Source organism: Scyliorhinus torazame, chromosome 15 (genome assembly GCF_047496885.1).
Source record: "Scyliorhinus torazame isolate Kashiwa2021f chromosome 15, sScyTor2.1, whole genome shotgun sequence".
In the NCBI taxonomy this organism is placed as follows: domain Eukaryota; kingdom Metazoa; phylum Chordata; class Chondrichthyes; order Carcharhiniformes; family Scyliorhinidae; genus Scyliorhinus; species Scyliorhinus torazame.
This window is the reverse complement of record NC_092721.1, coordinates 147117937-147142006: the sequence shown is the minus strand read 5'-3', so window position 1 is coordinate 147142006 and position 24070 is coordinate 147117937. Positions and strand designations below refer to the sequence as shown.

The 24070-nt window shown below is 47.1% G+C and overlaps 1 protein-coding gene across 1 annotated transcript in view; it reads left to right on the top strand.

Moving 5' to 3' along the window:
* Positions 1-24070, top strand: part of mtmr6 (myotubularin related protein 6) — a 69802-nt gene that overhangs the window by 391 nt on the left and 45341 nt on the right. Inside the window, exons 2-4 of the mRNA XM_072476887.1 lie at positions 2559-2681; positions 20634-20796; positions 22382-22539. Coding sequence (XP_072332988.1) covers positions 2559-2681; positions 20634-20796; positions 22382-22539 — 444 coding nt within the window. The remainder of the gene's footprint in view (positions 1-2558; positions 2682-20633; positions 20797-22381; positions 22540-24070) is intronic.

Below are 24070 nucleotides of genomic sequence, written 5' to 3'. Positions count from 1 at the left end.
CATTCCGCTCCCCGCACGGCTTCACTTCAGCTAAGGTAAATTATACACTCAGCCCCGTGTCTATACTAGTTAATGTGTCATTGATAGATACATATTGTGTATTAGGAATGTGTTGTGGAGTTGGCATACCACCTCTGGAATTAACAAATTTCAGCTGTCCATGTCTAAACTTGTCATCTCTTTCCCTGTTCCTAATAATCCCCTTTTTACAATTTGATATTAAACAGGGAAGAAAGTGCTGCACAACAGACTTGTGAGCAAAATTATAACTCGTGGACATGGATTCAAAATTGGCTGAGTGACGGGAAGTGTAATAGTGGTTACTGGATGTTTTTTGGACCAGTGTAAAGTTTATTGTGAAGTTCTTGTTCTATATTAACGGGCTAGACCTTGGTGTACAGGGCACAAATTAAAAATTTGCGGTTGACAACAAAACTTGAAAGCATTGTGAACTATGAGGTGGATAGTGCACATAGTGACGTGGACAAGTTGGTCGAATAGGTGGACAAGTGGAAGACAAAGGTTAAAGTGAGAAGTGAACCATATTGATGGGAAGAACCTGGAGTGACAATATAAGATAAAGGACCAATTCTAATCTGGTTGCAGCAACAGGGGGATCTGGAAATGCAAAAGTAATTGAAGGTGGCACGTCTGGTTGAGAGAGCAGTTAACAAAATATACATTGTCCTTTGCTTTATTGATAGGGGCATCAAATACAAAAGCAATAAGGTATGTTAAACATGTATAAACACTGGTTAGGCCTCAACTGGAGTATTGTGCCCAGTTCTGGGTGCCACATGCTAGGAAAGATGTGATGGCATTGCAGGAAAATGCAGAAAAGATTGGTCTATTTTTAAGGATGACAGACTTCAGTTGCACAGATATATTGGAGAGGTTGGAGCTGTTTTCCTTGGAGAAGAGAAGGTTGAGAAAATTTGATAGAGGTAACACAGTCATGAGTCTGGATAGAATAGGTAGGGAAATACTGTTTCCATTGTTGGAAGGATTGAAATGGCACAAATTTGTGAAATGATTGGCAAAAGAAGCAATAGGGACATGGAAAAATCATTTTCTTGCAGTGAGTGGTTACAATCTGGAATGCCCTGCCTGAGAGTGTGGTGAAAGCAGATTCAATTGAGGCAATGAAGAGGAGATTGGATTATTATCTGAAAATAATGAATGTGCAGGGCGGGGTGGTTCGGTGGTTAGCACTGCTGCCTCATGGCGACAAAGACCCAGGTTCGATCCTGGCTCTAGGTCACAGTCCATGTGGAGTCTGCATGGGTCTCACCCCCACTACCCAAAAGAGGTGCAGGGGAGTGGCACTAGGTGAATTGCTCTTTCAGAGAGCCAGCACAGACATAACGGGCTGAATGGCCTTCTGCCCTTTTTTTAATTATAAATTTAGAGTATCCAATTCATTTTTCCAATTTTCCAAGGGGCAATTTAACATGGCCAGTCCACCTACCCTGCACATCTTTTTGGGTTGTGGGGGTGAAACCCACGCAAACACGGGGAGAATGTGCAAACTCCACATGGACAGTGACCCAGAGCCAGGATTGAACCTGGGACCTGGGTGCCGTGAGGCAACTGTGCTAACTACTTGTGCCACCCTGCTGCCCCCCTGCCTCCTCCTGTCCTGCAACCAGTCTGTGATTCTGTCATTGGATTGGATTTGTTCATTGTCACTTGTACCAAGGTACAGTGAAAAGTATTTTCCTACGAGCAGCTCAACAGATCATTAAGTACATGAAAAGAAAAGGAAATAAAAGAAAATACATAATAGGGCAACATAAGGTACACAATGTAACTAGATAACACCGGCATCGGGTGAAGCATAGAGGGGTGTAGTATTAATAAGGTTAGTCCATAAGAGGGTCGTTTAGGAGTCTGGTAACAGTGGACAAGAAGCTGTTTTTGAGTCTGTTCATGCGTGTTCTCAGACTTTTGTATCGCCTGCCCGATGGGTGAAGTTGGAAGAGTGAGTAGGCCGGGTGGGAGGGGTCTTTGATTATGCTACCCGCTTTCCCCAGGCAGCGGGAGGTGTAGATGTAGTCAATGGATGGGAGGCAGGTTTGTGTGATGGACTGGGCCTATTTGGAGTGACCTATCAAATCTGTCTATTTGGAAAAGGAATAGGCAAGGAGTTGCATCCTCACTGAATGGTGATAGCTGTATAACAACATCATGTTATACAGTCCCAAAGTCCTTCAAAAGCTCTTTATTGTTTCTGAACATATTTCTTGAATTATATTTAGCTTATTAGTTAGTATGCATCCTGAGTACTTGGGCTTCATCCACACATTATTCTTGTTACAGCTACTTTTTGAGACCCATATAATTCTTATTTTTTGTGATAGTTTTGCTCCCAGAATCAAAGCATCATAGAATTTTACAGCACTGAAGTCGTATAGCCCATCATACCTATTGTTAAGAACCTGATTAATTTGGTCTTTTTTATACTACATTATGCATTGACTGTCTAGTACTTAATCCTATATTTCCATACTGCCATGCTTCTTCTTTTGTCATATTTGTTTCTCAAATCTTTCTTGCAGGTGGAGCAGGTGAAGTGGTTGGATCGCTTCAGCAGTAACAAGTCAGTCACTGGAACCTTGTATCTTACCACAACCCACTTAATTTATAGGGAGTCAACTGCAGTCAACCCTAAGGAAATTTGGGTTTGTATTTAATTTCATATACACAGTTGTGCCAAATTATGATTTAAGTTTGCAATTTAGGAAGAGTGAAGGATGATACATGGTGGAACATATGGCCTGGTCATGTTGCAAATTGGGGATGTACAAGGCCATGGAGTGGCTTGTAGATGTGGACAGTGTTTTAGTGTTTAAAGCTCAAATTACAATCAAAGAGTACATTGAGATAGTGTCGAGCTGAACTGAGGAAGTTACTAGCAGGATAACGGAATTGGGGGCTTGGGTGCAGAAGTTTTGGTAATAACTCGACAGAAGGAAGACAACATAAATTTGTTCCTGGCATTATCATTGCTATAGTGAGTAGAGGGGCACTAAATATTGAATAAGATCGTAAGTAATCGGAGGAGAAGTAGGCCATTTGGCTCCTCAAGCCTGCTCCACCATTCAATAAGGAGCCATAACTCCCCTTTCCTGCCTGCCCCCAAAACCCTTTGCTCTTTTGTAAATGAAAAATCTGCTAACTCAGCCTTGAATATATCCAAAACTCGGCTTCTAATCTTCTTTGTGGAAGAGAATTCTAAAGACTCCCTATTATATAGGAGACCGGTTATTTTTAAGCTGTGCCCTTTAGTTCTTGATTACCCCACAAGGGAAAAAGGCATCCCAGTATCTACTCCGTCAGCATTACTCAGAATTTTACGTTCCAGATCATCCCTCATTCTTCTAAACGCCAATGAGTATAGACCCAACTTGCTCAACTTTTCCGTTTTTAAAATTCATTATGTAATCAGTATGTAGATGTCGCTGGCTAGACCACCATTTACTGCTCATCCCTAATTGCCCTTGAACTGGGTGGCTTGCTAGGCCATTTCAGAGGGCATTTAAGAGTCAACTGCATTGCTGCGTGTCTGGAATCACATGTAGGCCCGACCAGATGAGGACCGCAGATTTCCTTCCCTGAAGGACATTAGTAAACCAGATGGGGTTTTACGACAATCGACAATGGTTTCATGGTTATCATCAGATTCTTTCCTCATAAAACAATTCCTTCATCCCAGGAATCAACCTAGTGAGCATTTCTCTGAACTGCTTTCATTGTAAGTATATCCCTCCATAATTAAGGAGACCAAAGCTGTGCACAGTTCTCCAGGTGCGGTCTCACCAATGCATTGTACAGTTGTAGCAAGACATTTTACTTTTATGTACCATCCCTCTTGCAATAAAGGCCAATATCCCATTTGACTTCCCAATCACTTTACCGACATGCTAACCGTTTGTGGTTTACGTACAAGGGCACCCAAATCCCTCTGTACCACAGCATTCTGCAGCATCTTTCAATTTAAACGTTCTGTTTTTCTGTCTTTCCTGCCAAAGTGGACAACCTCACATTTTCCTACATTATACTCCATCTGCCAGATTTTTGCTCATTCACTTACCCTATCTATATTCCCTTGTGTACCCTCCTCACAATTTGCTTTTCTATTTACCCTTGTATCATCATCAAATTTGGCTACAATATAGTTTGTTCCTTGAAGTCATTGATATCGATTTTTTTTTGTTAAAAATCGAATTGGTGTAATTTAGTGTGGTTAATCCACCTGCCCTGTACATCTTTGGGTTGCGGGGGTGAGACCCACGTAGAAATGAAATGAAAATTAAATGAAAATCGCTTATTGTCACGAGTAGACTTCAATGAAGTTACTGTGAAAAGCCCCTAGTCGCTACATTCCGGCGCCTGTTCGGGGAGGCTGGTACGGGAATTGAACCATGCTGCTGGCCTACCATGGTCTGCTTTAAAAGCCAGCGATTTAGCCCAGTGAGCTAAACCAGATATGGAGAGAGTGTGCAAACTCCACACAGACAGTGATCCAGGGCTGGAATCGAACCTGGGTCCTTGGCGCTGTGAGGTAGCAGGGCTAACCACTGTGCCACGTGCCGCCTAATTAATATAAATCTTAATAGTTCTGCCTCCGCACTGGTCCTTGTAGCATCCCACTGGTGACAATTTGCCAACCTGAAAATGATCCATTTATCCCATCTCTGTTTCCTGTTAGTTAACCAATCCTCTAATGTATTATCCTAATATATCACAACCCGCACTTTGAGCACTGCAGAAACCTTATCAAATTACTTTTGGAAACCCAGGTATACTATATTTACTGGGTTCCCTTTATTCACCCTGTTTGTTACATCCTCATAGTACTATAATAAATTGGTCAAATACAATTTCTCGTTCATACATTCAGGCAGAGTCAACATGGTATCATTATAATTTTCTACATGTCCTGCTGCTACCTCCTTAATAATGGATTCCAGTATTTTCACATGACAGATGTTAGGATAACATTGGAAAAAATGCTAGAATCCATTAACAGTGGCCAAGAAGCCTGTGCTTCTTGTCAAGTAACTTAAGTAACTGAGATTTAAAATGCAGAATTTCTGTTTTGCTTTGCAAGGTAACACGGAAACTGCCTACCAGATTACTACTGTGGGTATGTCTCAAGCCTGTTGCAATCAAATTACCTGCTATCCCCACCCTACAGTTCCAATCTGTTAGACTGCCTGGTGGAGCTCAGTTGGCTGGACTGCCTGGTGGAAGCTCAGTTGAGGGGGAAGTTGGTTTGTGATACAAAGCAACGGCACAGCATGAGTTCCATTCCTGTACCAGCTGAGGTTATTCATGAAGGCCATGCCTTCTCAACCTTGCCACGCGCCTGAGATGTGATAATCCTCCGGTTAATCACCAGTCAACTCTCTCTCTTAAAGTGGGGAGAGCAGCCTTTGGTCCTCTGGGACTGTGGTAACATTTACATTTATTGGGCAGCATGATGGCGCAGTGGGTTAGCCCTGCTGCCTCACGGCGCCGAAGTCCCAGGTTCGATCCCGGCTCTGGGTCACTGTCCGTGTGGAGTTTGCACATTCTCCCCGTGTTTGCGTGGGTTTCGCCCCCACAACCCAAAAAGATGTGCAGGCTAGGTGGATTGGTCATGCTAAATTGCCCCATAATTGGAAAAAATGAATTGGGTACTCTAAATTTATAAAACAAAACATTTACACTTATTTTTAAATTAACAATTGATGCTGAATATGAATGGATACTTTGATCAGATTATGCAGTGCCTGGTGTTGAGAATGTCGTCAACTTGCTCTCAAGCTTAAACAGTGCTACTTAGAAACTAGCTTTAAGGAAGTGAACAAACATGATCTGTGGATAATTAAATTATTTCATTATTAAATGTGTTCTCTACAAAGAAATGTCTGATTTATATTTGGCAATTTACCATAAAGTAGCTGCGACTGATCTTGGCACACCCAACCACTCCATGACAGAATACATAGGCACGGCCTGTAATAAGTGAGAACTTATTACATTTAGTAATTACAACTTTAACAGCAGAAAAATGTAGTCCTGTGTGTTTCTTAAACACATTCCAGAAGACCTGCTGTAATGGCAAAACCTGGGTGTGCCATAATTCTTTTATTTCTGGAAAGCAAAATTGTATTTACTCTTGAAAGGCATTTATTAGGCCATGCCCAGGGACGTGGGCTATAACCTGGACCACACCTCTGGTCTTCTCCACAATATAAGTTCTTGAAATATTATCCATGTCCAAAATTTTGGCAACAATTTCTGTTGTCATTCTGATGTAATCCATGATCTCATTTGCTATCTTGCAGTAGGTGATGTTTTGGTTGTGTGTGGCTCCACCCATCACGGGAATATTTAATTTCTGGATGATTGTTGTGGAGTTTCAGCACTGATTTGAAAACTGTCTTTTGCTAGATTCTCTTTGCTATTCTTATCAGAACAAATTAATTGCCACTCTACCTGCTATCACAGTTGGCAACACCCAAATGGAAGAAATATTGAAATTAATTTTGTAAATTCTGTTGATGTTCATTTTAACAATATTATTGTTTGTTGTAACAATGATTGGCTGTTGGGATACAGATGTCATCGCCCAATGTATTGTGACACTTTTATGCCTCTGACTCCAGCCCTGCATGAACCTACCCCAAAGGCATACTGAAACTAACAAATCTCAGAATAGCATGTGGCACCACCTGTATGTTAACTAAAATAGATTTGAGCAGATCCTGTGTTTTTACTGGCACCACGCTGGAACTCATTGTGTCTCATGCCAAACCCACTACTGAGGAGTGGCTGCTTCAACACACATTTAGCAAAGGGTTCCTATTGGGTGCCACACCCATCCCTCTGGTGTGCTAGTTTAGCACACTGAGCTAAATCGCTGGCTTTTAAAGCAGACCAAGACAGGCCAGCAGCACGGTTCAATTCCCGTACCATCCTTCTGGACAGGCGCCGGAATGTGGCAACTAGGGGCTTTTCACAGTAACTGTAAAGGGGCTGGTTTAGCACGGGGCTAAATCGCTGGCTTTGAAAGCAGACCAAGGCAGGTCAGCAGCACGGTTCAATTCCCGTACCAGCCTTCCCACATTCCGGCGACGAGGGGCTTTTCACAGTAACTTCACTTGAAGCCTACTTGTGACAATAAGTGATTTTCATTTCATTTCATTATTGTGGAGTGGCTGTTTCAACACAAATTAGCAAAGAGATCCTGATGGGTAAGGTAAATATTCCATCCTGGTGGATGTACATTGCCCACATCAGGAGTTTTTTGGTAGAAAGTCCCAGTTCAAATTCTGAAAGTTATATCATTTAAAAGCACTGAAAAATTTCACTAATTTATTTATTTACTCATTTGGTCCATTTAGGAACTTGGGAAAAGGAGTAAACTATTCAGTTTCTCAAGCCAGGTCCACAATTCTATTCATTATGTTTGATCTGCACATCAACTCTATTTACCTAACATTGCTTTATATTCCTTTTTATTGTTAGCAAACAGAAATTGAGAAATACCAGTATTAAAAATTTCAGTTGACTTAGTATCCACAGCCTAGAGATTCAAATTTCCACCATTTGTGGCAGAAAGGGGCTTCCAAATTATGCCCCTGTATCATCCAGCTCTAATTTTAAGATTGCACCCTTCTGTTCTCGAATCCTTTGTCAGAGGAAGTAGTTACTCTGTACCTACCAAATCAAATCCCAATTAGATTATCCCACAACATTTTAAATTCAAGGAACAAAAACATATGAATTAGGCCATTTAGCCCTGAACGTGCTCCACCATTCAATAAGGTCATGGCTGATCCGATTATAGTCTGAATTCCACATTCCACCTACCCCTTTGGTAACCTTTGGCTCCCTTGTTAATCAAGGATCTATCTACCTCTGCCTTAAAATATTTATTGACTGCCTCCACTGCTGTCTGGGAAGAGAGCTCCAAAGATTCATGACCCTCGGAGAAAAATATTCTTCTCATCTCCTTGTTAAATTGGAGATCCCTTTTTTTGTTTTAAAACTGTGTCCTCTAGTTCTTTGATTTCCCAGAAGGGCGATGCTAGAACCCTTTCATCCTTTCTGTATCCAATACAAACCAAGTTAATTCAACCTGTAATCGATTTAACTCATCCAACTTGAATGTCAATGCGATGAATCTGTGCTGTACCCTCTTTAAAGTTAATATTTCTCTTGAGGTTTGGTGCCTAAAACTTAACGTTGTACTCCTGATTGGGGTCTGACCAAAGCTCTCTAACCCTGAAGCATGACTTCTTTTGTTTGTATTTTAGTCCCTTAAGATAAAAGCCAATGCTCCATTAGCCTTTTTGACTACTTTATGCACCTGTGCATTAGCTTTTAGTAATTTGTGTGCATGGACATCCAAATCCCTTTGAACCGCCGCAGTTTTGCTGTTAAGAAAGATATTGTGATTCATCCATCTTGGAACCAATGTGGAAGATCTTGCACTATTGACATTAACTTCTATCTACTATACTTTTGTATATTCACTTTGCCCGTTCCAACTTAATGCCAACTGCAAACTTGTATGTACATCACTCTATTCCTCCATCCAAGCCATTGATACATCTAGTGAAAAGCTGAGGCCCCAGTCCAAATCGGTAGAGAATGCCACTTGTCATGTCATGCCGATCAAAGTACACTTCCCTTATTTCTACCCTATATGTACTTCCCATGCTGCTTGATTGAGGAAAACGTTGGCCTGCGATTTTCCATTTAAGATCTCAAATCATACGATTTTTCCTTGACACATAAACTAAAAGCAAACTCATTTACAAATTTCTCCCATACTAATGATGTAGTTGTATAGAGGGCTGTCAGTTAATGCTGTACGAGTTGCAGTTTCCGATGTGCTTTTTATCTTGTGGAAAAAGTGTTGAAAATTTGCTGATATTTTAAATATGCACAACATTATGTGAAAATTTAATTTTGATTATTTCTTGTTAGAAAGAAAATTTAGGGACGGAGTAACTTGAAGGATTGAAAGATATTTAGGATACACTGATCAATTGAACAGCCATTAGTTTGCATAGAACTGTAATTTGGATGACAGCAAAAGTGTTAAGGGCAGTCTTTTGCAAGCTCAAATCTCAGGATTTAACGTCAGAAAGAGGCTCTTCATATTTCTGCAGATGTGAGCTCTTTAACTGGTGTCACCGATGGCAGTGTTCTTCAAACTCTTTTTCCGGGGACTCATTTTTACCAACCAGCCAACCTTCGCGACCCACGCCGGCCGACCTGCGCGACCTTTCCTTGTTTGCTGCTGACAAAAATGGATAAATGGTTTTGGGTCCCTTTGGCCCTCGTACACGCTCCTCCAATGGAACCTGTTGGATGAAGGTGAAGCTTTCCGGTGTCAGAAAGTATGGAGTTTCCATCTGTCCAAAGTTCTGCATTTCTTTCCTGTAAAATTTTATCAAATAAAACCCCCCTGAACTTATAAAAAAAATAAAATAAAATAAATGAAAAAAATAAAAGTTTAAATGAATAAAACCCCCCCGAACTTGTTAAACAAAAAGCTGCGACCGTTAAAAAAGAAAGCGGCTGCATTGCGCATGCGTGCCCGATGATCGGCGCGCATGTGCATGGTTTTGCGCATGCGCACCGATGATGTGGCACGCATGCGCAGTGCAGCCACATTTTTTTTTACATGTTCATGGCCATTTTGAAGGCCGCTTGCAGCTGGCGTTATTTTTTTAAAAAACTTTGTTTTTATTCAAAATTTTTCAATAATTTTTACCAACCACTACAAAAAGAAAACAACAAAAAGCATAGTAATAATTAAGAAAACAACGTAACAAATTAGCAAAACAAGGTGGGGTACCTGGCCTTTACAAATATAATCTATCCCCCCCCTGGTTTGCTGCTGCTGCTGACCTCCACTTAACGTTCCGCGAGAAAGTCAAGGAACGGTTGCCACCGCCTGGAGAACCCCTGCAAGGACCCTCGCAAGGCAAACTTTATCCTCTCCAACCTGAGAAATCCAGCCATGTCACTGACCCAAGCCTCTACACTTGGGGGTTTCGCGTCCCTCCACATTAACAAGAGCTGCCTCCGGGCTACCAAGGACGCAAAGGCCAGAACTCCGGCCTCTTTCGACTCCTGCACTCCCGGATCGTCTGACACCCCAAATATCGCTATCCCCCAGCTCGGTTTTACCCGAATGTCCAAGACCTTGGACATGGCCTTTGCAAAGCCTTTCCAAAATTCTGTAAGTGCTGGGCATGCCCAAAACATAGGGACATAGTTTGCTGGGCCCCCTGAACACCTCACGCACCTGTCCTCCACCCCAGAGAACTTACTCATTCTCGCCACTGTCATATGCACCCCGTACACCACCTTAAACTGAATCAGGCTAAGCCTGGCGCAAGATGAGGAGGAATTGACCCTGCCCAGGGCGTCAGCCCACAGGCCCTCATCTAGCTCCTCACCCAGCTCCTCCTCCCACTTGCCCTTCAGCTCTTCCACCGAGGCCTCCTGCAGCTCCTGGTATATGTCCGATACCTTGCCATCCCCCACCCACACGCCCAAGACCACCCTGTCCTGTATCCTCCGGGCAGGTAACAGTGGAAATTCCCCCACCTGCTTTTTCACGAACGCCCTAATCTGCATGTACCTAAAGGTATTCCCTGGGGGCAACCCAAATTTCTCCTCCAGCACCCTCAGACTAGCAAAAGTCCCATCAATAAACAAGTTCCCCATCCCTTTGATACCCGCTCTGTGCCAGCTTAGGAACCCACCATCTATTCTACCTGGAACAAACCTGTGATTGTTCCGTATCGGGGTCCAGACTGATGCCCTTGCCTCCCCCCTGTGCCGTCTCCACTGACCCCAGATCCTCAATGTCGCCGCCACCACCGGGCTCGTGGTGTACCATGTCGGCGGGAGCAGCAGCAGAGCCGTTATCAATGCCCCCAGGCTAGTATCCCTGCAAGACGCCACCTCCAACCGCTTCCATGCCGCCCCCCCCCCTTCCTCTACCACTTCCGAATCATGGATATATTCACTGCCCAATAATAGCTTTAAACGTTCGGCAGCGCCAGCCCACCCCCACCCAGACTGCGCTCTAAGAACAGTCTCTTAACATGTGGGGTCTTGTTTGCCCACACAAATCCTGTAATAATCCTGTTTACCCGCTTGAAAAAGGACTTGGGGATGAGGATGGGAAGGCACTGGAAGACGAACAAGAACCTGGGAGGAGCGTCATCTTCACGGACTGCACCCTGCCCACCAGGGAAAGCGGCAGCATGTCCCACCTCTTAAAGTCCTCCCCCATCAGATCCACCAGCCGCGCTAAATTGAGCTTCTGCTGGGCATCCCAACACTTAGCCACCTGAATGCCCAAGTAGCGAAAGCTCCTCTCCACCATCTTAAGCGGTAGCTCTCCCAGTCTCCTTTCCTGGCCCCTCGCATGTATCACAAAAAGCTTGCTTTTCCCAACATTCAGCTTATACCCCGAAAAGTCCTTGAAATCTCTTAAGGATCTGCATGACCTCCTCCATCCCCTCCACCGGATCCGCAATGTACAGGAGCAGGTCATCCGCATACAGTGAAACCCGATGCTCCCCCCCCCCCCCCCCGAACTAGCCCCCTCCAGTTTCTGGACTCCCTCAACGCCATGGCCAGCGGCTCGGTTGCCAGGGCAAACAGCAGGGGGCACTCCGACTGCAGCCGGTTCGTCGACACGCTCGCTACCAGGGCCTGATACAACAATTTAACCCACCCTATAAATTCCTCTCCAAACCCAAATCTGCCGAACACTTCCCACAGGTACTCCCACTCCACCCGATCGAAGGCTTTCTCCGCATCCATTGCCGCCGCCACTTCTGCATCCCCCCCCTTCCGAGGGCATCATGATCACATTCAGGAGCCTCCGCACATTCGTGTTCAACTGCCTGCCCTTCACAAACCCCACCTGATCCTTTTTGATCACTCCCGGGACACAGTCCTCAATCCAAGTGGCCAAGATCTTGGCCAACAGTTTGGCATCTATATTAAGGAGCGAAATCGGCCTATAGGAGCCACATTGCAACGGGTCCTTTTCTCACTTAAGGATGAGCGAAATCAGAGCCTGCGACATTGTCGGGGAAAGGGTTCCCTCTTCCTTAGCTTCGTTAAAAGTTCTCAACATTAGTGGACCCAACAGCTCTGAGAATTTCCTGTAAAGTTCTACGGGATACCCATCCGGTCCCGGGGCCTTGCCCGACTGCATACCCTCCAACCTCTTAACCAATTCCTCCATCTCAATCGGGGCCCCCAATCCCTCTACCCGCCCCTCCTCCACCTTGGGGAACCTCAGTTGGTCCAGGAATTGCTTCATTCCCCTCCCCTTCCGGGTTTTCTGACTCATACAATTTGCTATAAAAGTCCTTGAAGACCTCGTTGATCCTTGCCGAGCTCAGCACTGTGTTACCCCCCCTATCCCTAATTCCCCCAATCTCCCTGGCCGCCTCTCTCTTCCGCAGTTGATGCGCCAGCATCATGCTTGCCTTCTCCCCATACTCGTACACCGCTCCTTGTACCTTCCTCAACTGAGCCTCAGCCTTCCCCGTGGTAAGCAGGTCAAACTCCGCTTGCAGACTCTGGCGCACCTTTAACAACCCCTCCTCGGGGGATTCCGCGTACCTCCTGTCCACCCTAAGTATCTCCCCCACCAACCTCTCCCTCTCCATCCTGTCCCTCTTCTCCCTGTGGGTCCTGGCTGAAATTAGCTCCCCCCTGATAACTGCCTTCAGCGCCTCCCAGACCACACTCACTGAAACCTCCCCCGTATCATTGGTCTCCACATAGCTTTGGATACACCGCCGAATCTACCCACAGACCTCCTCATCCGCCAATAGTCCTACGCCCAGTCTCCACAGAGGGCGTTAGCCTCTCTCCTCCCCCAGCCCCAACTCCACCCAGTGCAGATGCGTTTCTTGTAGCATGGCTACGTCTGCCTTTAGCCCCCTTAAGTGCGAAAACACACGGGCCCTCTTGATCGGCCCACTCAGACCTCTCACGTTCCATGTGATCAGCCTGGTCGGGGGCTAATTACCCCCCCCCCCCCCCCCCCCCCCCCCATTGCTGACTAGCCATCTCCTTTTTTAGGCCAGCCACGTGCTCGCGCCTCCCGCACACTCCAGCCCCCCCAGCCTGAGGCTCCCTGTCCCGACTCTCCCCTTTAAGATCGATTCTCCTTCAGTCAGCAAAGCGGCATTCCAGCACCCCCCCTCAATCCCCCCACCCCAGTCAAGCATCTGCTTAACCCTCCTACCCCCCCATTGCACTCCTGCAAGTCAGCTGACTGATGCTGACCCCGGCCGCTCCCGCCTCCACCTCCAATCCCACTGTCGGCTCCCCTTACGAGTCTCCAACCCACACCTAAGTGAGGTAAAGGGAGTCCCCCTCCTACACCCCGTGTGTACAGAGAAAGAAGAAAAAACAACAAGGCACAATACTTTCAAACCCCCTAGTTTCGGGTACTGCCCCCACCATTGAGCGGGTAAACCGCTCTCCCTGTCTGGGCCAACCCCACCACCTGTGACGCAGCTCTTCCCAAATGCGACCTCGTCCAAAGCCTCGAGGGCCCAGGGCAAAGGGGGCAACAAAAACACGAGAACACGGGGAAATCCCCAACATAACCCCCCAGACCCCACCAGCAACCCCCACAATATACTACAGTCCATTACCTCGAGACCAGCTTCTCATTCTTTTTTTTAATTTTAAGATTTTTGGCCAAACATAACAGTACGTAGTGTTTCTTTTACACAACAATAAAGCAATATAAATAACAGTGGCCAGTTTTAAACTAATAAATAAATAATATATAAACAAAAACAAAACTGAATGGCAACTGCCTTGTCCAAAATAAATACTCTCCAAAAATACAATCCACCAATCCAATATGCAATTACCTATAGCAAATACCTATACATATTATACATATACAATAACATCTCTGAGAGTCCGTTCAACTCCTCTTTCTCTCCCCCCCCCCCCCCCCCCCCCCCCCCCCCCCCCCCGGTTGCTGCTGTTGTCTACTTCTTTTCCATTCCCTCTATCTTTCTGTGAGGTAATCGACGAACGGTTGCCACCGCCTGGTGAACCCCTGAGCCGAACCCCTTAACACAAACTTAATCCGTTCTAACTTTATGAACCCTGCCATGTCGTTTATCCAGGTCTCCACACCCGGGGGTTTGGCTTCCTTCCACATTAGCAATATCCTGCGCCGGGCTACTAGGGACGCAAAGGCCAACACGTCAGCCTCTCTCGCCTCCTGCACTCCCGGCTCTTCTGCAACCCCAAATATAGCCAACCCCCAGCTTGGTTCGACCCGGACCCCCACCACCTTCGAAAGCACCTTTGCCACCCCCACCCAGAACCCCTGTAGTGCCGGGCATGACCAGAACATGTGGCTGTGATTCGCTGGGCCTCTCGAGCATCTCGCACACCTATCCTCTACCCCAAAAAATGTACTAAGCCGTGCTCCAGTCATATGCGCCCTGTGTAACACCTTAAATTGTATCAGGCTTAGCCTGGCACACAAGGACGATGAGTTTACCCTACGTAGGGCATCAGCCCACAGCCCCTCCTCAATCTCCTCCCCCAGTTCTTCTTCCCATTTCCCTTTCAGCTCATCTACCATGATCTCCCCCTCGTCCCTCATTTCCCTGTATATGTCCGACACCTTACCGTCCCCCACCCATGTCTCTGAGATCACTCTATCCTGCACCTCCTGCGTCGGGAGCTGCGGGAATTCCCTCACCTGTTGCCTCGCAAAAGCCCTCAATTGCATGTACCGAAATGCATTCCCTTGGGGCAACCCATATTTTTCCGTCAGCGCTCCCAGACTCGCAAACGTCCCATCTACAAACAGATCTCTCAGTTGTACTACCCCAGCTCTTTGCCATGCTCCAAATCCCCCATCCGTTCTCCCCGGAACGAACCTATGATTGTTTCTTATCGGGGACCGCACCGAAGCTCCCGTCCTTCCCCTATGCCGTCTCCACTGCCCCGAAATTTTCAATGTAGCCACCACCACCGGGCTTGTGGTGTATTTCTTTGGTGAGAACGGCAACGGTGCCGTCACCATTGCTTGTAGGCTAGTCCCCCTGCAGGACGCCCTCTCCAATCTCTTCCACGCCGCTCCCTCCCCTTCTCCCATCCACTTACACACCATTGAAACATTGGCGGCCCAGTTGTACTCACTTAGGCTCGGTAGTGCCAGCCCCCCCCTGTCCCTACTACGCTGCAAGAATCCCCTCCTCACTCTCGGGGTCTTCCCAGCCCACACAAAACTCATAATACTCTTCTCGATTCTTTTGAAAAAAAAAGCCTTCGTGATCACCACCGGGAGGCACTGAAACACAAAAAGGAATCTCGGGAGGACCACCATTTTAACCGCCTGCACCCTACCTGCCAATGACAGGGACACCATGTCCCATCTCTTAAAGATCTCCTCCATTTGTTCCACCAACCGCGTTAAATTAAGCCTGTGTAATGTACCCCAATTCTTGGCTATCTGGATCCCCAAGTACCGGAAGTCCCTTGTTACCTTCCTCAACGGTAAATCCTCTATCTCTCTGCTGTGCTCCCCTGGATGCACCACAAACAACTCACTTTTCCCCATGTTCAGTTTATACCCTGAAAAATCCCCAAACTCCCCAAGTATCCGCATTATCTCTGGCATCCCCTCCGCCGGGTCCGCCACATATAGCAACAAATCATCCGCATACAGAGATACCCGGTGTTCTTCTCCTCCCCTGAGTACTCCCCTCCACTTCCTGGAACCCCTCAATGCTATGGCCAGGGGCTCAATCGCCAGTGCAAACAATAACGGGGACAGAGGACATCCCTGCCTCGTCCCTCTATAGAGCCGAAAATAGTCAGACCCCCATCCATTTGTGACCACGCTCGCCATCGGGGCCCTATACAGCAACTGTACCCACCTGATATACCCATCCCCAAAACCAAATCTCCTCAGCACCTCCCACAAATAATCCCACTCCACTCTATCAAATGCTTTCTCGGCATCCATCGCCACCACTATCTCCGCTTCCCCCTCTGGTGGGGGCATCATCATTACCCCTAGCAGCCTCCGTATATTTGTATTCAGCTGTCTCCCCTTCACAAACCCAGTTTGGTCCTCCTGAACCACCCCCAGGACACAATCCTCTATCCTCATCGCCATTACCTTGGCCAGAATCTTAGCGTCCACATTCAGGAGGGAAATGGGCCTGTAGGACCCGCATTGCAGCGGGTCTTTTTCCTTCTTTAGGAGGAGCGATATCGTTGCCTCTGACATAGTCGGGGGCAGCTGCCCCCTTTCCCTCGCCTCATTAAAGGTTCTCATCAGTAGCGGGGCCAGCAAGTCCATATATTTCCTATAGAATTCAACTGGGAATCCGTCTGGTCCTGGGGCCTTCCCCGCCTGCATGCTCCCCATCCCTTTCACCACTTCCTCCGTCTCAATCTGTGCTCCCAGTCCCACCCTCTCCTGCTCCTCCACCTTAGGAAATTCCAGCTGATCCAGAAAGCACATCATTCTCTCCTTCCCATCCGGGGGCTGAGCTTCATATAATCTTTCGTAAAATGCCTTGAGCACTCCATTCACTCTCTCCGCTCCCCGCTCCATCTCTCCCTCCTCATCCCCCCCCTATCTCCCTCGCTGCTCCCCTTTTCCTCAGTTGGTGGGCCAGCAACCTGCTCGCCTTCTCCCCGTATTCGTACTGTACACCCTGTTCCTTCCTCCATTGTGCCTCTGCATTACCCGTAGTCAACAAGTCAAATTCTACATGTAGCCTTTGCCTTTCCCTGTACAGTCCCTCCTCCGGTGCCTCCGCATATTGTCTGTCCATCCTCAGAAGTTCTTTCAATAACCGCTCCCTTTCCCTACCTTCCTGCTTTCCTTTATGCGCCCTAATAGATATCAGCTCCCCTCTAACCACTGCCTTCAGCGCCTCCCAGACCACTCCCACCTGTACCTCCCCATTATCATTGAGTTCCAAGTACCTTTCAATACACCCCCTCACCCTTAAGCACACCCCCTCATCTGCCAATAATCCCATGTCCATTCTCCAGGGTGGACGCTGTTGTTTTTCTTCCCCTATCTCCAGGTCCACCCAATGTGTAGCATGATCCGAAATGGCTATAGCCGTGTACTCCGTCCCCGTCACCTTTGGGATCAGTGCCCTTCCCAAAACAAAAAAAATCTATTCATGAATAAACTTTGTGGACATAGGAGAAAAACGAAAACTCCTTACTCCTAGGTCTACTAAGTCTCCAGGGGTCTACTCCTCCCATCTGCTCCAGAAAGTCCTTAAGCACCCTAGCTGCAGCCGGCCTCCTTCCGGCCCTGGACCTCGATCTGTCCAGCCCTGGGTCCAGCACCGTATTAAAATCTCCACCCATTTCCAACTTCCCCACTTCTAGGTCCGGGATTCGTCCTAACATACGCCTCATAAAGTTGGCATCATCCCAGTTCGGGGCATACACGTTCACTAATACCACCGCCTCCCCTTGCAATTTGCCACTCACCATCACGTATCTGCCCCCACTATCCGCCACTATAGTCTTTGCCTCAAACATTACCCGCTTCCCCACTAGTATGGCCACCCCCCTGTTTTTTGCGTCTAGCCCCGAATGAAACACCTGCCCCACCCATCCTTTGCGTAGTCTGACCTGGTCTATCAGCTTCAGATGCGTCTCCTGAAGCAGAACCACATCTGCCTTAAGTTTCTTTAGGTGTGTGAGTACCCGTGCCCTCTTAATCGGCCCATTCAGCCCTCTCACATTCCACGTGATCAACCGGGTTGGGGGGCTCTTTACCCCCCCCCCCCTTGACGACTAGCCATCTCCTTTTTCAATCCAGCTCCTCACCCGGTTCCCACGTAGCCGTATCTCCCCCAAGCGGTGCCCCCCTGCCCCGACCCCCCCCCCCCCCCATACCAGCTCCCCCTTCTCCCCAGCAGCAGCAACCCAGTTACCCCCCCCCCCCCCCCCCCCGCTAGATCCCAAACTAGCGTAATTGCACCCCCCATGTTGCTCCCAGAAGTCAGCAAACTTTGGCCGACCTCGGCTCCCCCCCGTGACCTCGGCTAACACTGTGCGAGGCCCCCTCCTTCCTGCTTCCCTGTTCCCGCTGTGATTACCAAAGCGCGGAAACAAAGCCCGCGCTTCCCTTTTGGCCCCGCCCCCAATGGCCGGCGCCCTCAGCTCCTCATCCCCCCCCCCCCCCCCCCTCCTCCACAACATGGGGAAGAGAGAAAAGTTACAGGGTCGCAGGATTAACAACTTGGGAAGTCATCTCTTCCCTCTTTTCCCCCCCTTCATCCCACATATTCACCCCCCCACTTTGTCCCAAACGTTCTTTTTATGGCCCGCTCACTCCAGTTTCTCCTCGACAATAAATGTCCACGCCTCATCTGCCGTTTCGAAGTAGTGGTGTTTCCCTTGATGTGTGACCCACAGTCTTGCCGGTTGCAGCATTCCAAATTTAATCTTCCGTTTGTGCAGCACCGCCTTGGCCCGATTAAAGCTTGCCCTCCTTCTCGCCACCTCCGCACTCCAATCTTGATATACGCGGATCACCGCGTTCTCCCACCTACTGCTCCGAGTTTTCTTTGCCCATCTGAGGACCATCTCTCTGTCCTTATATAGGAGAAATCTCATCACTATGGCTCGAGGAATTTCTTCAGCCCTCGGTCTTCGCGCCATAACTCGATAGGCTCCCTCCACCTCCAGCGGACCCGTCGGGGCCTCCGATCCCATTAACGAGTGCAGCATCGTGCTCACATATGCCCCGACGTCCGCCCCTTCATCACCTTCGGGAAGACCAAGAATCCTTAAATTCTTCCTCCTCGCATTATTCTCCAGCACCTCCAGCCTTTCCACACACCTTTTGTGTTGTGCCTCGTGCATCTCCGTTTTCACCACCAGGCCTCATTCTCAGCAGCCTTTGCCTTCACGACCCGAAGCTCCTGTTCCTGGGTCTTTTGCTCCTCCTTTAGCCCCTCAATCGCTTGTAATATCGGGGCCAACAGCTCCTTCTTCATCTCCTTTTTGAGTTCTTCCACGCAATGCCGCAGGAACTCTTGTTGGTCAGGGCCCCATATTAAACTGCCTCCTTCCGACGCCATCTTGCTTTGTGCTTGCCTTCCTGGCCGCTGCTCTAGAGGATCCACCGCAATCCGGCCACTTTCCTCTCTTTTTTCCATCCGTGTCCAGGGGGGATTCCCCTCTGGATTACAGCACAGTGTTTTTTGCCGTTAAAATTGCCGTTGGGGCTCCTATCAAGAGCCCAAAAGTCCGTTCCACCGGGAGCTGCCGAAACGTGCAACCTAGCTGGTCATTGCCGCACCCGGAAGTCCCCAGCTTCTCACTCTTGATAAACGTCCACGTCTCGTCCGGCGTATCAGAATAGTGGTGCCGGTCCCGATATGTAACCCACAGTCTCGCCGGTTGGAACAGCCCAAACTTCACCCCTTTGCTATGGAGGACTGCCTTGGCCCGGCTGAATCCCACACACTTCTTGGCCAGCTCTGCACTCCAGTCCTGATAGATACGGATCTCGGTGTCCTCCCACTTGCTGCTCCGCTCCTTCGCCCATCGCAGGACACACTCCTTATCGGTGAAGCGGTGGAATCTTACCACCATAGCTCTCGGTGGCTCGTTCGCCCTAGGCCTCCTTGCCAGGACTCTGTGCGCCCCATCCAGCTCCAGGGGACACGGGAAAGCCGCACCCATCAGCGTGCCCAGCATCGTGGTCACATATGCCCCAGCATCCGACCCCTCCATGCCTTCAGGGAGATCCAGAATCTGCAGGTTCTGCCTCAACCTATTCTCCAGGTTTTCCAGCTTCTCCTGCCATTTTTAGTGCAGCGCCTCGTGCCACTCTAACCGCCAGGCCCAAAATCTCATTCTCGTTATCAGAGGCCTTCTGCTGCACCTCCTTTATCACCGTCCCCTGCATCTTCTGGGTCTCCACCAATCTCTCAATCGACGCGTTCATAGGGGCCAACATCTCCGCCTTTAACTCCGCCAAGCAGCTTCTCAAAAACTCCTGCTGCTCCCGTGACCACTGGGTCCACGCTGCCTGGTCCCCGCCAGCCGCCATCTTGTTTTTCCGCGCCTGTTCTCCTCTCTTCTTCAAAGCCGCTTTTTTGATCGCCCCACTCCTGGTCCACTCCATACAGCACTGGGGGACCCTCACTGTTTCCTTGCCCCACCGGGAATTGCCGTCAAAGTGCCGCTGGAGCTCCATAATAGGGCCTAAAAGTCTGTTATCGGTGGGAGCTGCCGACCGTGCGACCTACCTAGACATAGCTGCAACCGGAATCCTGCAGCCGGCGTTATTATTAGCCTGCGACCCTCCCGTGACCCACGCCCCCGAGTTTGACTGCCTGACCAATGGTAATCCCATTTCATTGCATCCCATCATATTTTCTTTACAAATTTATCCTACTGTAATGACAGTCATGAAATATCAGAAGTGGACATTCTAAGTAGTTTTGAATTTTTTCCGCTGTTCCTTCATCCCAATGGTTAGCACAAATTAATTGCATATTGCAGTATTTGAACATTAAACAATTCTCTCTTTAATTGCTATTCTTCAGATAATGCATCATCACATTGCGGTCGTAGAGAAACTTCCTCTGACAGCAGTTGGGTGTCCACTAGCAATACAGTGCAAGAATTTCCGGGTCATTAACTTCAAGATTCCAAGAGAAAGGGACTGTCATGACATTTACAACTCTTTGCTCAAGCTCTCGCGGCCAGGTAAGCATGCATGTTGGTAAATAAAGATCTTCAAAAACAATTTTTTTCATGTTATTCAATTTAACGTGACACAATTATTGCTACTTACGCGATCCCATCTTAGAAGAAAAATAGGTGTGTACCCACCTGTTTGCTATCCTTTGCTTGGTGTGACAGTCTACATCTACGATTTACTTGCAATTTCTGTCAAGTTGGGAAGTTTGAGGGTTTAGTAGCTCTGACTTGAAATAGTTTGCAATTAGAATATGTCCACTGTCTCATGTGATATTTTCTAATCATTTATAGCTAACTTGCATCCAGTCCTGAGTAAGCGAACTACTACATAGGCTCCAGCTAAAGAAACAGTGGGAAAATATTTGCTCTGTGAACTGTAATAACTTCATAAACCTGTTTGCAAAGAACAGTTTTGTAATGCATAGAGCGCTGAAGAAAAGCTTCCTGTCTCCTTACTTCTAAATAGTTTTGTGAATGGGGTAGAAAGTTGGTCATTTTTAGGTGCAAACATGCCTTTTTAAATCTTAAATATTTAATTCAAATGGACCTGCCCACTAGCCAAAATAGGTAAGGAGAAACCTGCTGCCCAATGGTGCAAAGTGGTTATGGGTGAGGAGCAGTTGGGTGCATTTCTCCAAACCCCCTCAAGGTACCACTTAAAGCTGAGTGATGTAGTAGGCTTACTTATTGCCATTTCATATCTAACTTATTTAATTGAGACCAGACAGACTGAGTTGGTGATTGCCCTGTGTGAAATCAGTTAGGACAGTCTCAGCTGGGTTCCTAGATGCTTTGAACCTGAATCATTGAAATGTTCATAATTTTGAATCACACAGACAGCTAGCTGCCTTAGAAAATGGAATTCTTCAATTCAGTAGAGGGTGCTTTTTTGAGATTGAGTAGAGTGGAGTGAGTTTTATTGTGCTGAAGTTTGTACTAAATGTGATTTGATTATACTTAACGAACACCCAAAATCTAATGAGGCGAAAACGTTTTTTCTCTATTGAACCAGAAGAATGACGTATGCACTTTTAATTTCCCCTCAGGCATTCATCAAATGGTCAGCTGGGTTAACAGCTCCTGTTCTTTTGCAAATGCTGCTCTTGAACCACCACTGGATGGTGTACAAGAGCAGCCCACCACCGTTTTTAGGTCTTTGTCTCTAGCTCCTATTACTACTTCATTCTTATCTGTAGGAGCGAGACTTGATTTCCCTTCAGCTTCTTGCAGTAGCAAACTTGTAATTTTGAACTCGTCATCTTGGAAAGCGAATTGTGATTTAAAATGTTATCACTGTTTGGCTTAGTAGATGGTGGATACGCCTCTTGCGATTCTTGAAAGTATATATACTTATTCTGTTTGTGGTCTCTAGTTGCAATTTTGGTTCTGCAGTGTTGTAATTTTGTCATTGAATATTGTACATAATTTTTTCCACTTATTTTAAATGTATAGTTTAATTGTCTTTAAAAATGATCAATACTTTTATGTTCTGCCGAATTAAAGTGTATCGGAATGTAGGTTATTTCTTGTCTTTTATGTCTAACAAATGTTTATAGGCTTCATAAGCATTTAAATATATTCTCTATTTCAGTAACTTATGATGACCTCTATGCATTCTCATATGCCCCTAAAAAGACTGAATATGAGAGGACTTTGGGGTGGAAGGTCATTACTTTAAGTGATGAATATCAACGTATGAGAATCCCAAATGATATCTGGCAGTTAACTGATGTAAACCGAGGTTACCAGGTAAGAGAATTAGAAAAGATAGCGTATATAACATTTATTGGGACTATTAATATGAAGAGGAGCATTTACTCATTCATTAGTTTTATGGCCATCTTTCACTAACAGGAACACTGCGTGGATGGGGGAAAAAAAGTTGTGCACATACTAGCTTCATTGTTGGTTCCAATAACCTCTGCTTCAAGTGTCTGCCGACGGTGATCAATGGCAAAAGGGTGGTGAGACAGTTGTTTCCATATCTCTGGCAATGCTGGTCTTGAACTCACTACCCAAGAGTACACAATGACAACTGGATGAGATACTCTTAACCTTGCTCCTAATTCTTTTTTTTAAAAAATGCATTTACGGGATGCGGGCATCGCTGGTTAGGCCAGCATTTATTACCCATCCTTAGTTGCCCTTCAGAAGTTGGTGGTGAGTTGCCTTCTTGAACCGCTGCAGCGGGTTTAGATACACCCGCTGTGCTGTTATGGAGGGAGTTCCAGGATTTTGTCTCGGCGATAGTGAAGGAACGGCGATATATTTCCAAGTCAGGGTGGTGAGTGACTTGGAGGCGGACCTCCATGTGATGGGGTTCCGAGGTATCTGCTGCTCTTGTCTTTCTAGGTGGTAGTGGTCGTGGGTTTGGAAGGTGCTGTCGAAGGAACCTTGGTGAGTTACTGCAGTGCATCTTGTAGATGGTACACTAGGATGCACTGTTTGTCGGTGGTGGAGGGTTTGAATATTTGTGGAAGGAATCAAGCGGGGCTGCTTTGCCCTGGATGGTGTTGAGCTTCTTCAGTGTTGTTGGAACTTCACTCATCCAGGCAAGTGGTGAGTATTCCATTACACTCCTAACTTGTGCCTTGGAGATGGTGGACAGGCTGTGGGGGGCGGGGGGGGGGTCAGGTGAGTTACTCACCGTTGGATTCTTGGCCTTTGACCTGCCCTGGTAGCCACAGTATTAATGTGGCTAATCCAGTTCAGTTTCTGATCAATAGTAACCACCAGGATGTTGATTGTAGGGGATTCAGCGATGGTAATACCATTGAATGTCAAGGGGCGATGGTTAGATCCTCTCTTGTAGGAGTTGGTCATTGCCTGGAACTTGTGTGGCGTGAATGTAACTTGCCACTTGTCAGCCCAAGCCTGGATATTGTCCAGATCTTGCTGCATTTGGACATGGACTGCTTCATTATCTGAGGAGTCGCGAATGGTGCTGAACATTGTGCAGTCATCCACAAACATCCCCACTTCTGACCTTATGATGTAAGGCAGGTCATTGATGAAGCAGCTGAAGATGGTTGGGCCTAAGACAGTACCATGAGGACCTCCTGCAGTGATGTCCTGGTGCTGAGATGATTGACCTCCAACCACCACAACCATCTTCCTTTGTGCCAGGTATGACTCCAACAAGAGTTTTGCCCATTAACTCCCATTAACTCCAGTTTAGCCAGGGCTTTTTGATGCCATACTCGGTCAAATGCTGCCTTGATGTCAAGGGCAGTCACTCTCCCTTCACCTCTGGCTTTCAGCTCTTTTGTCCATGTTTGAA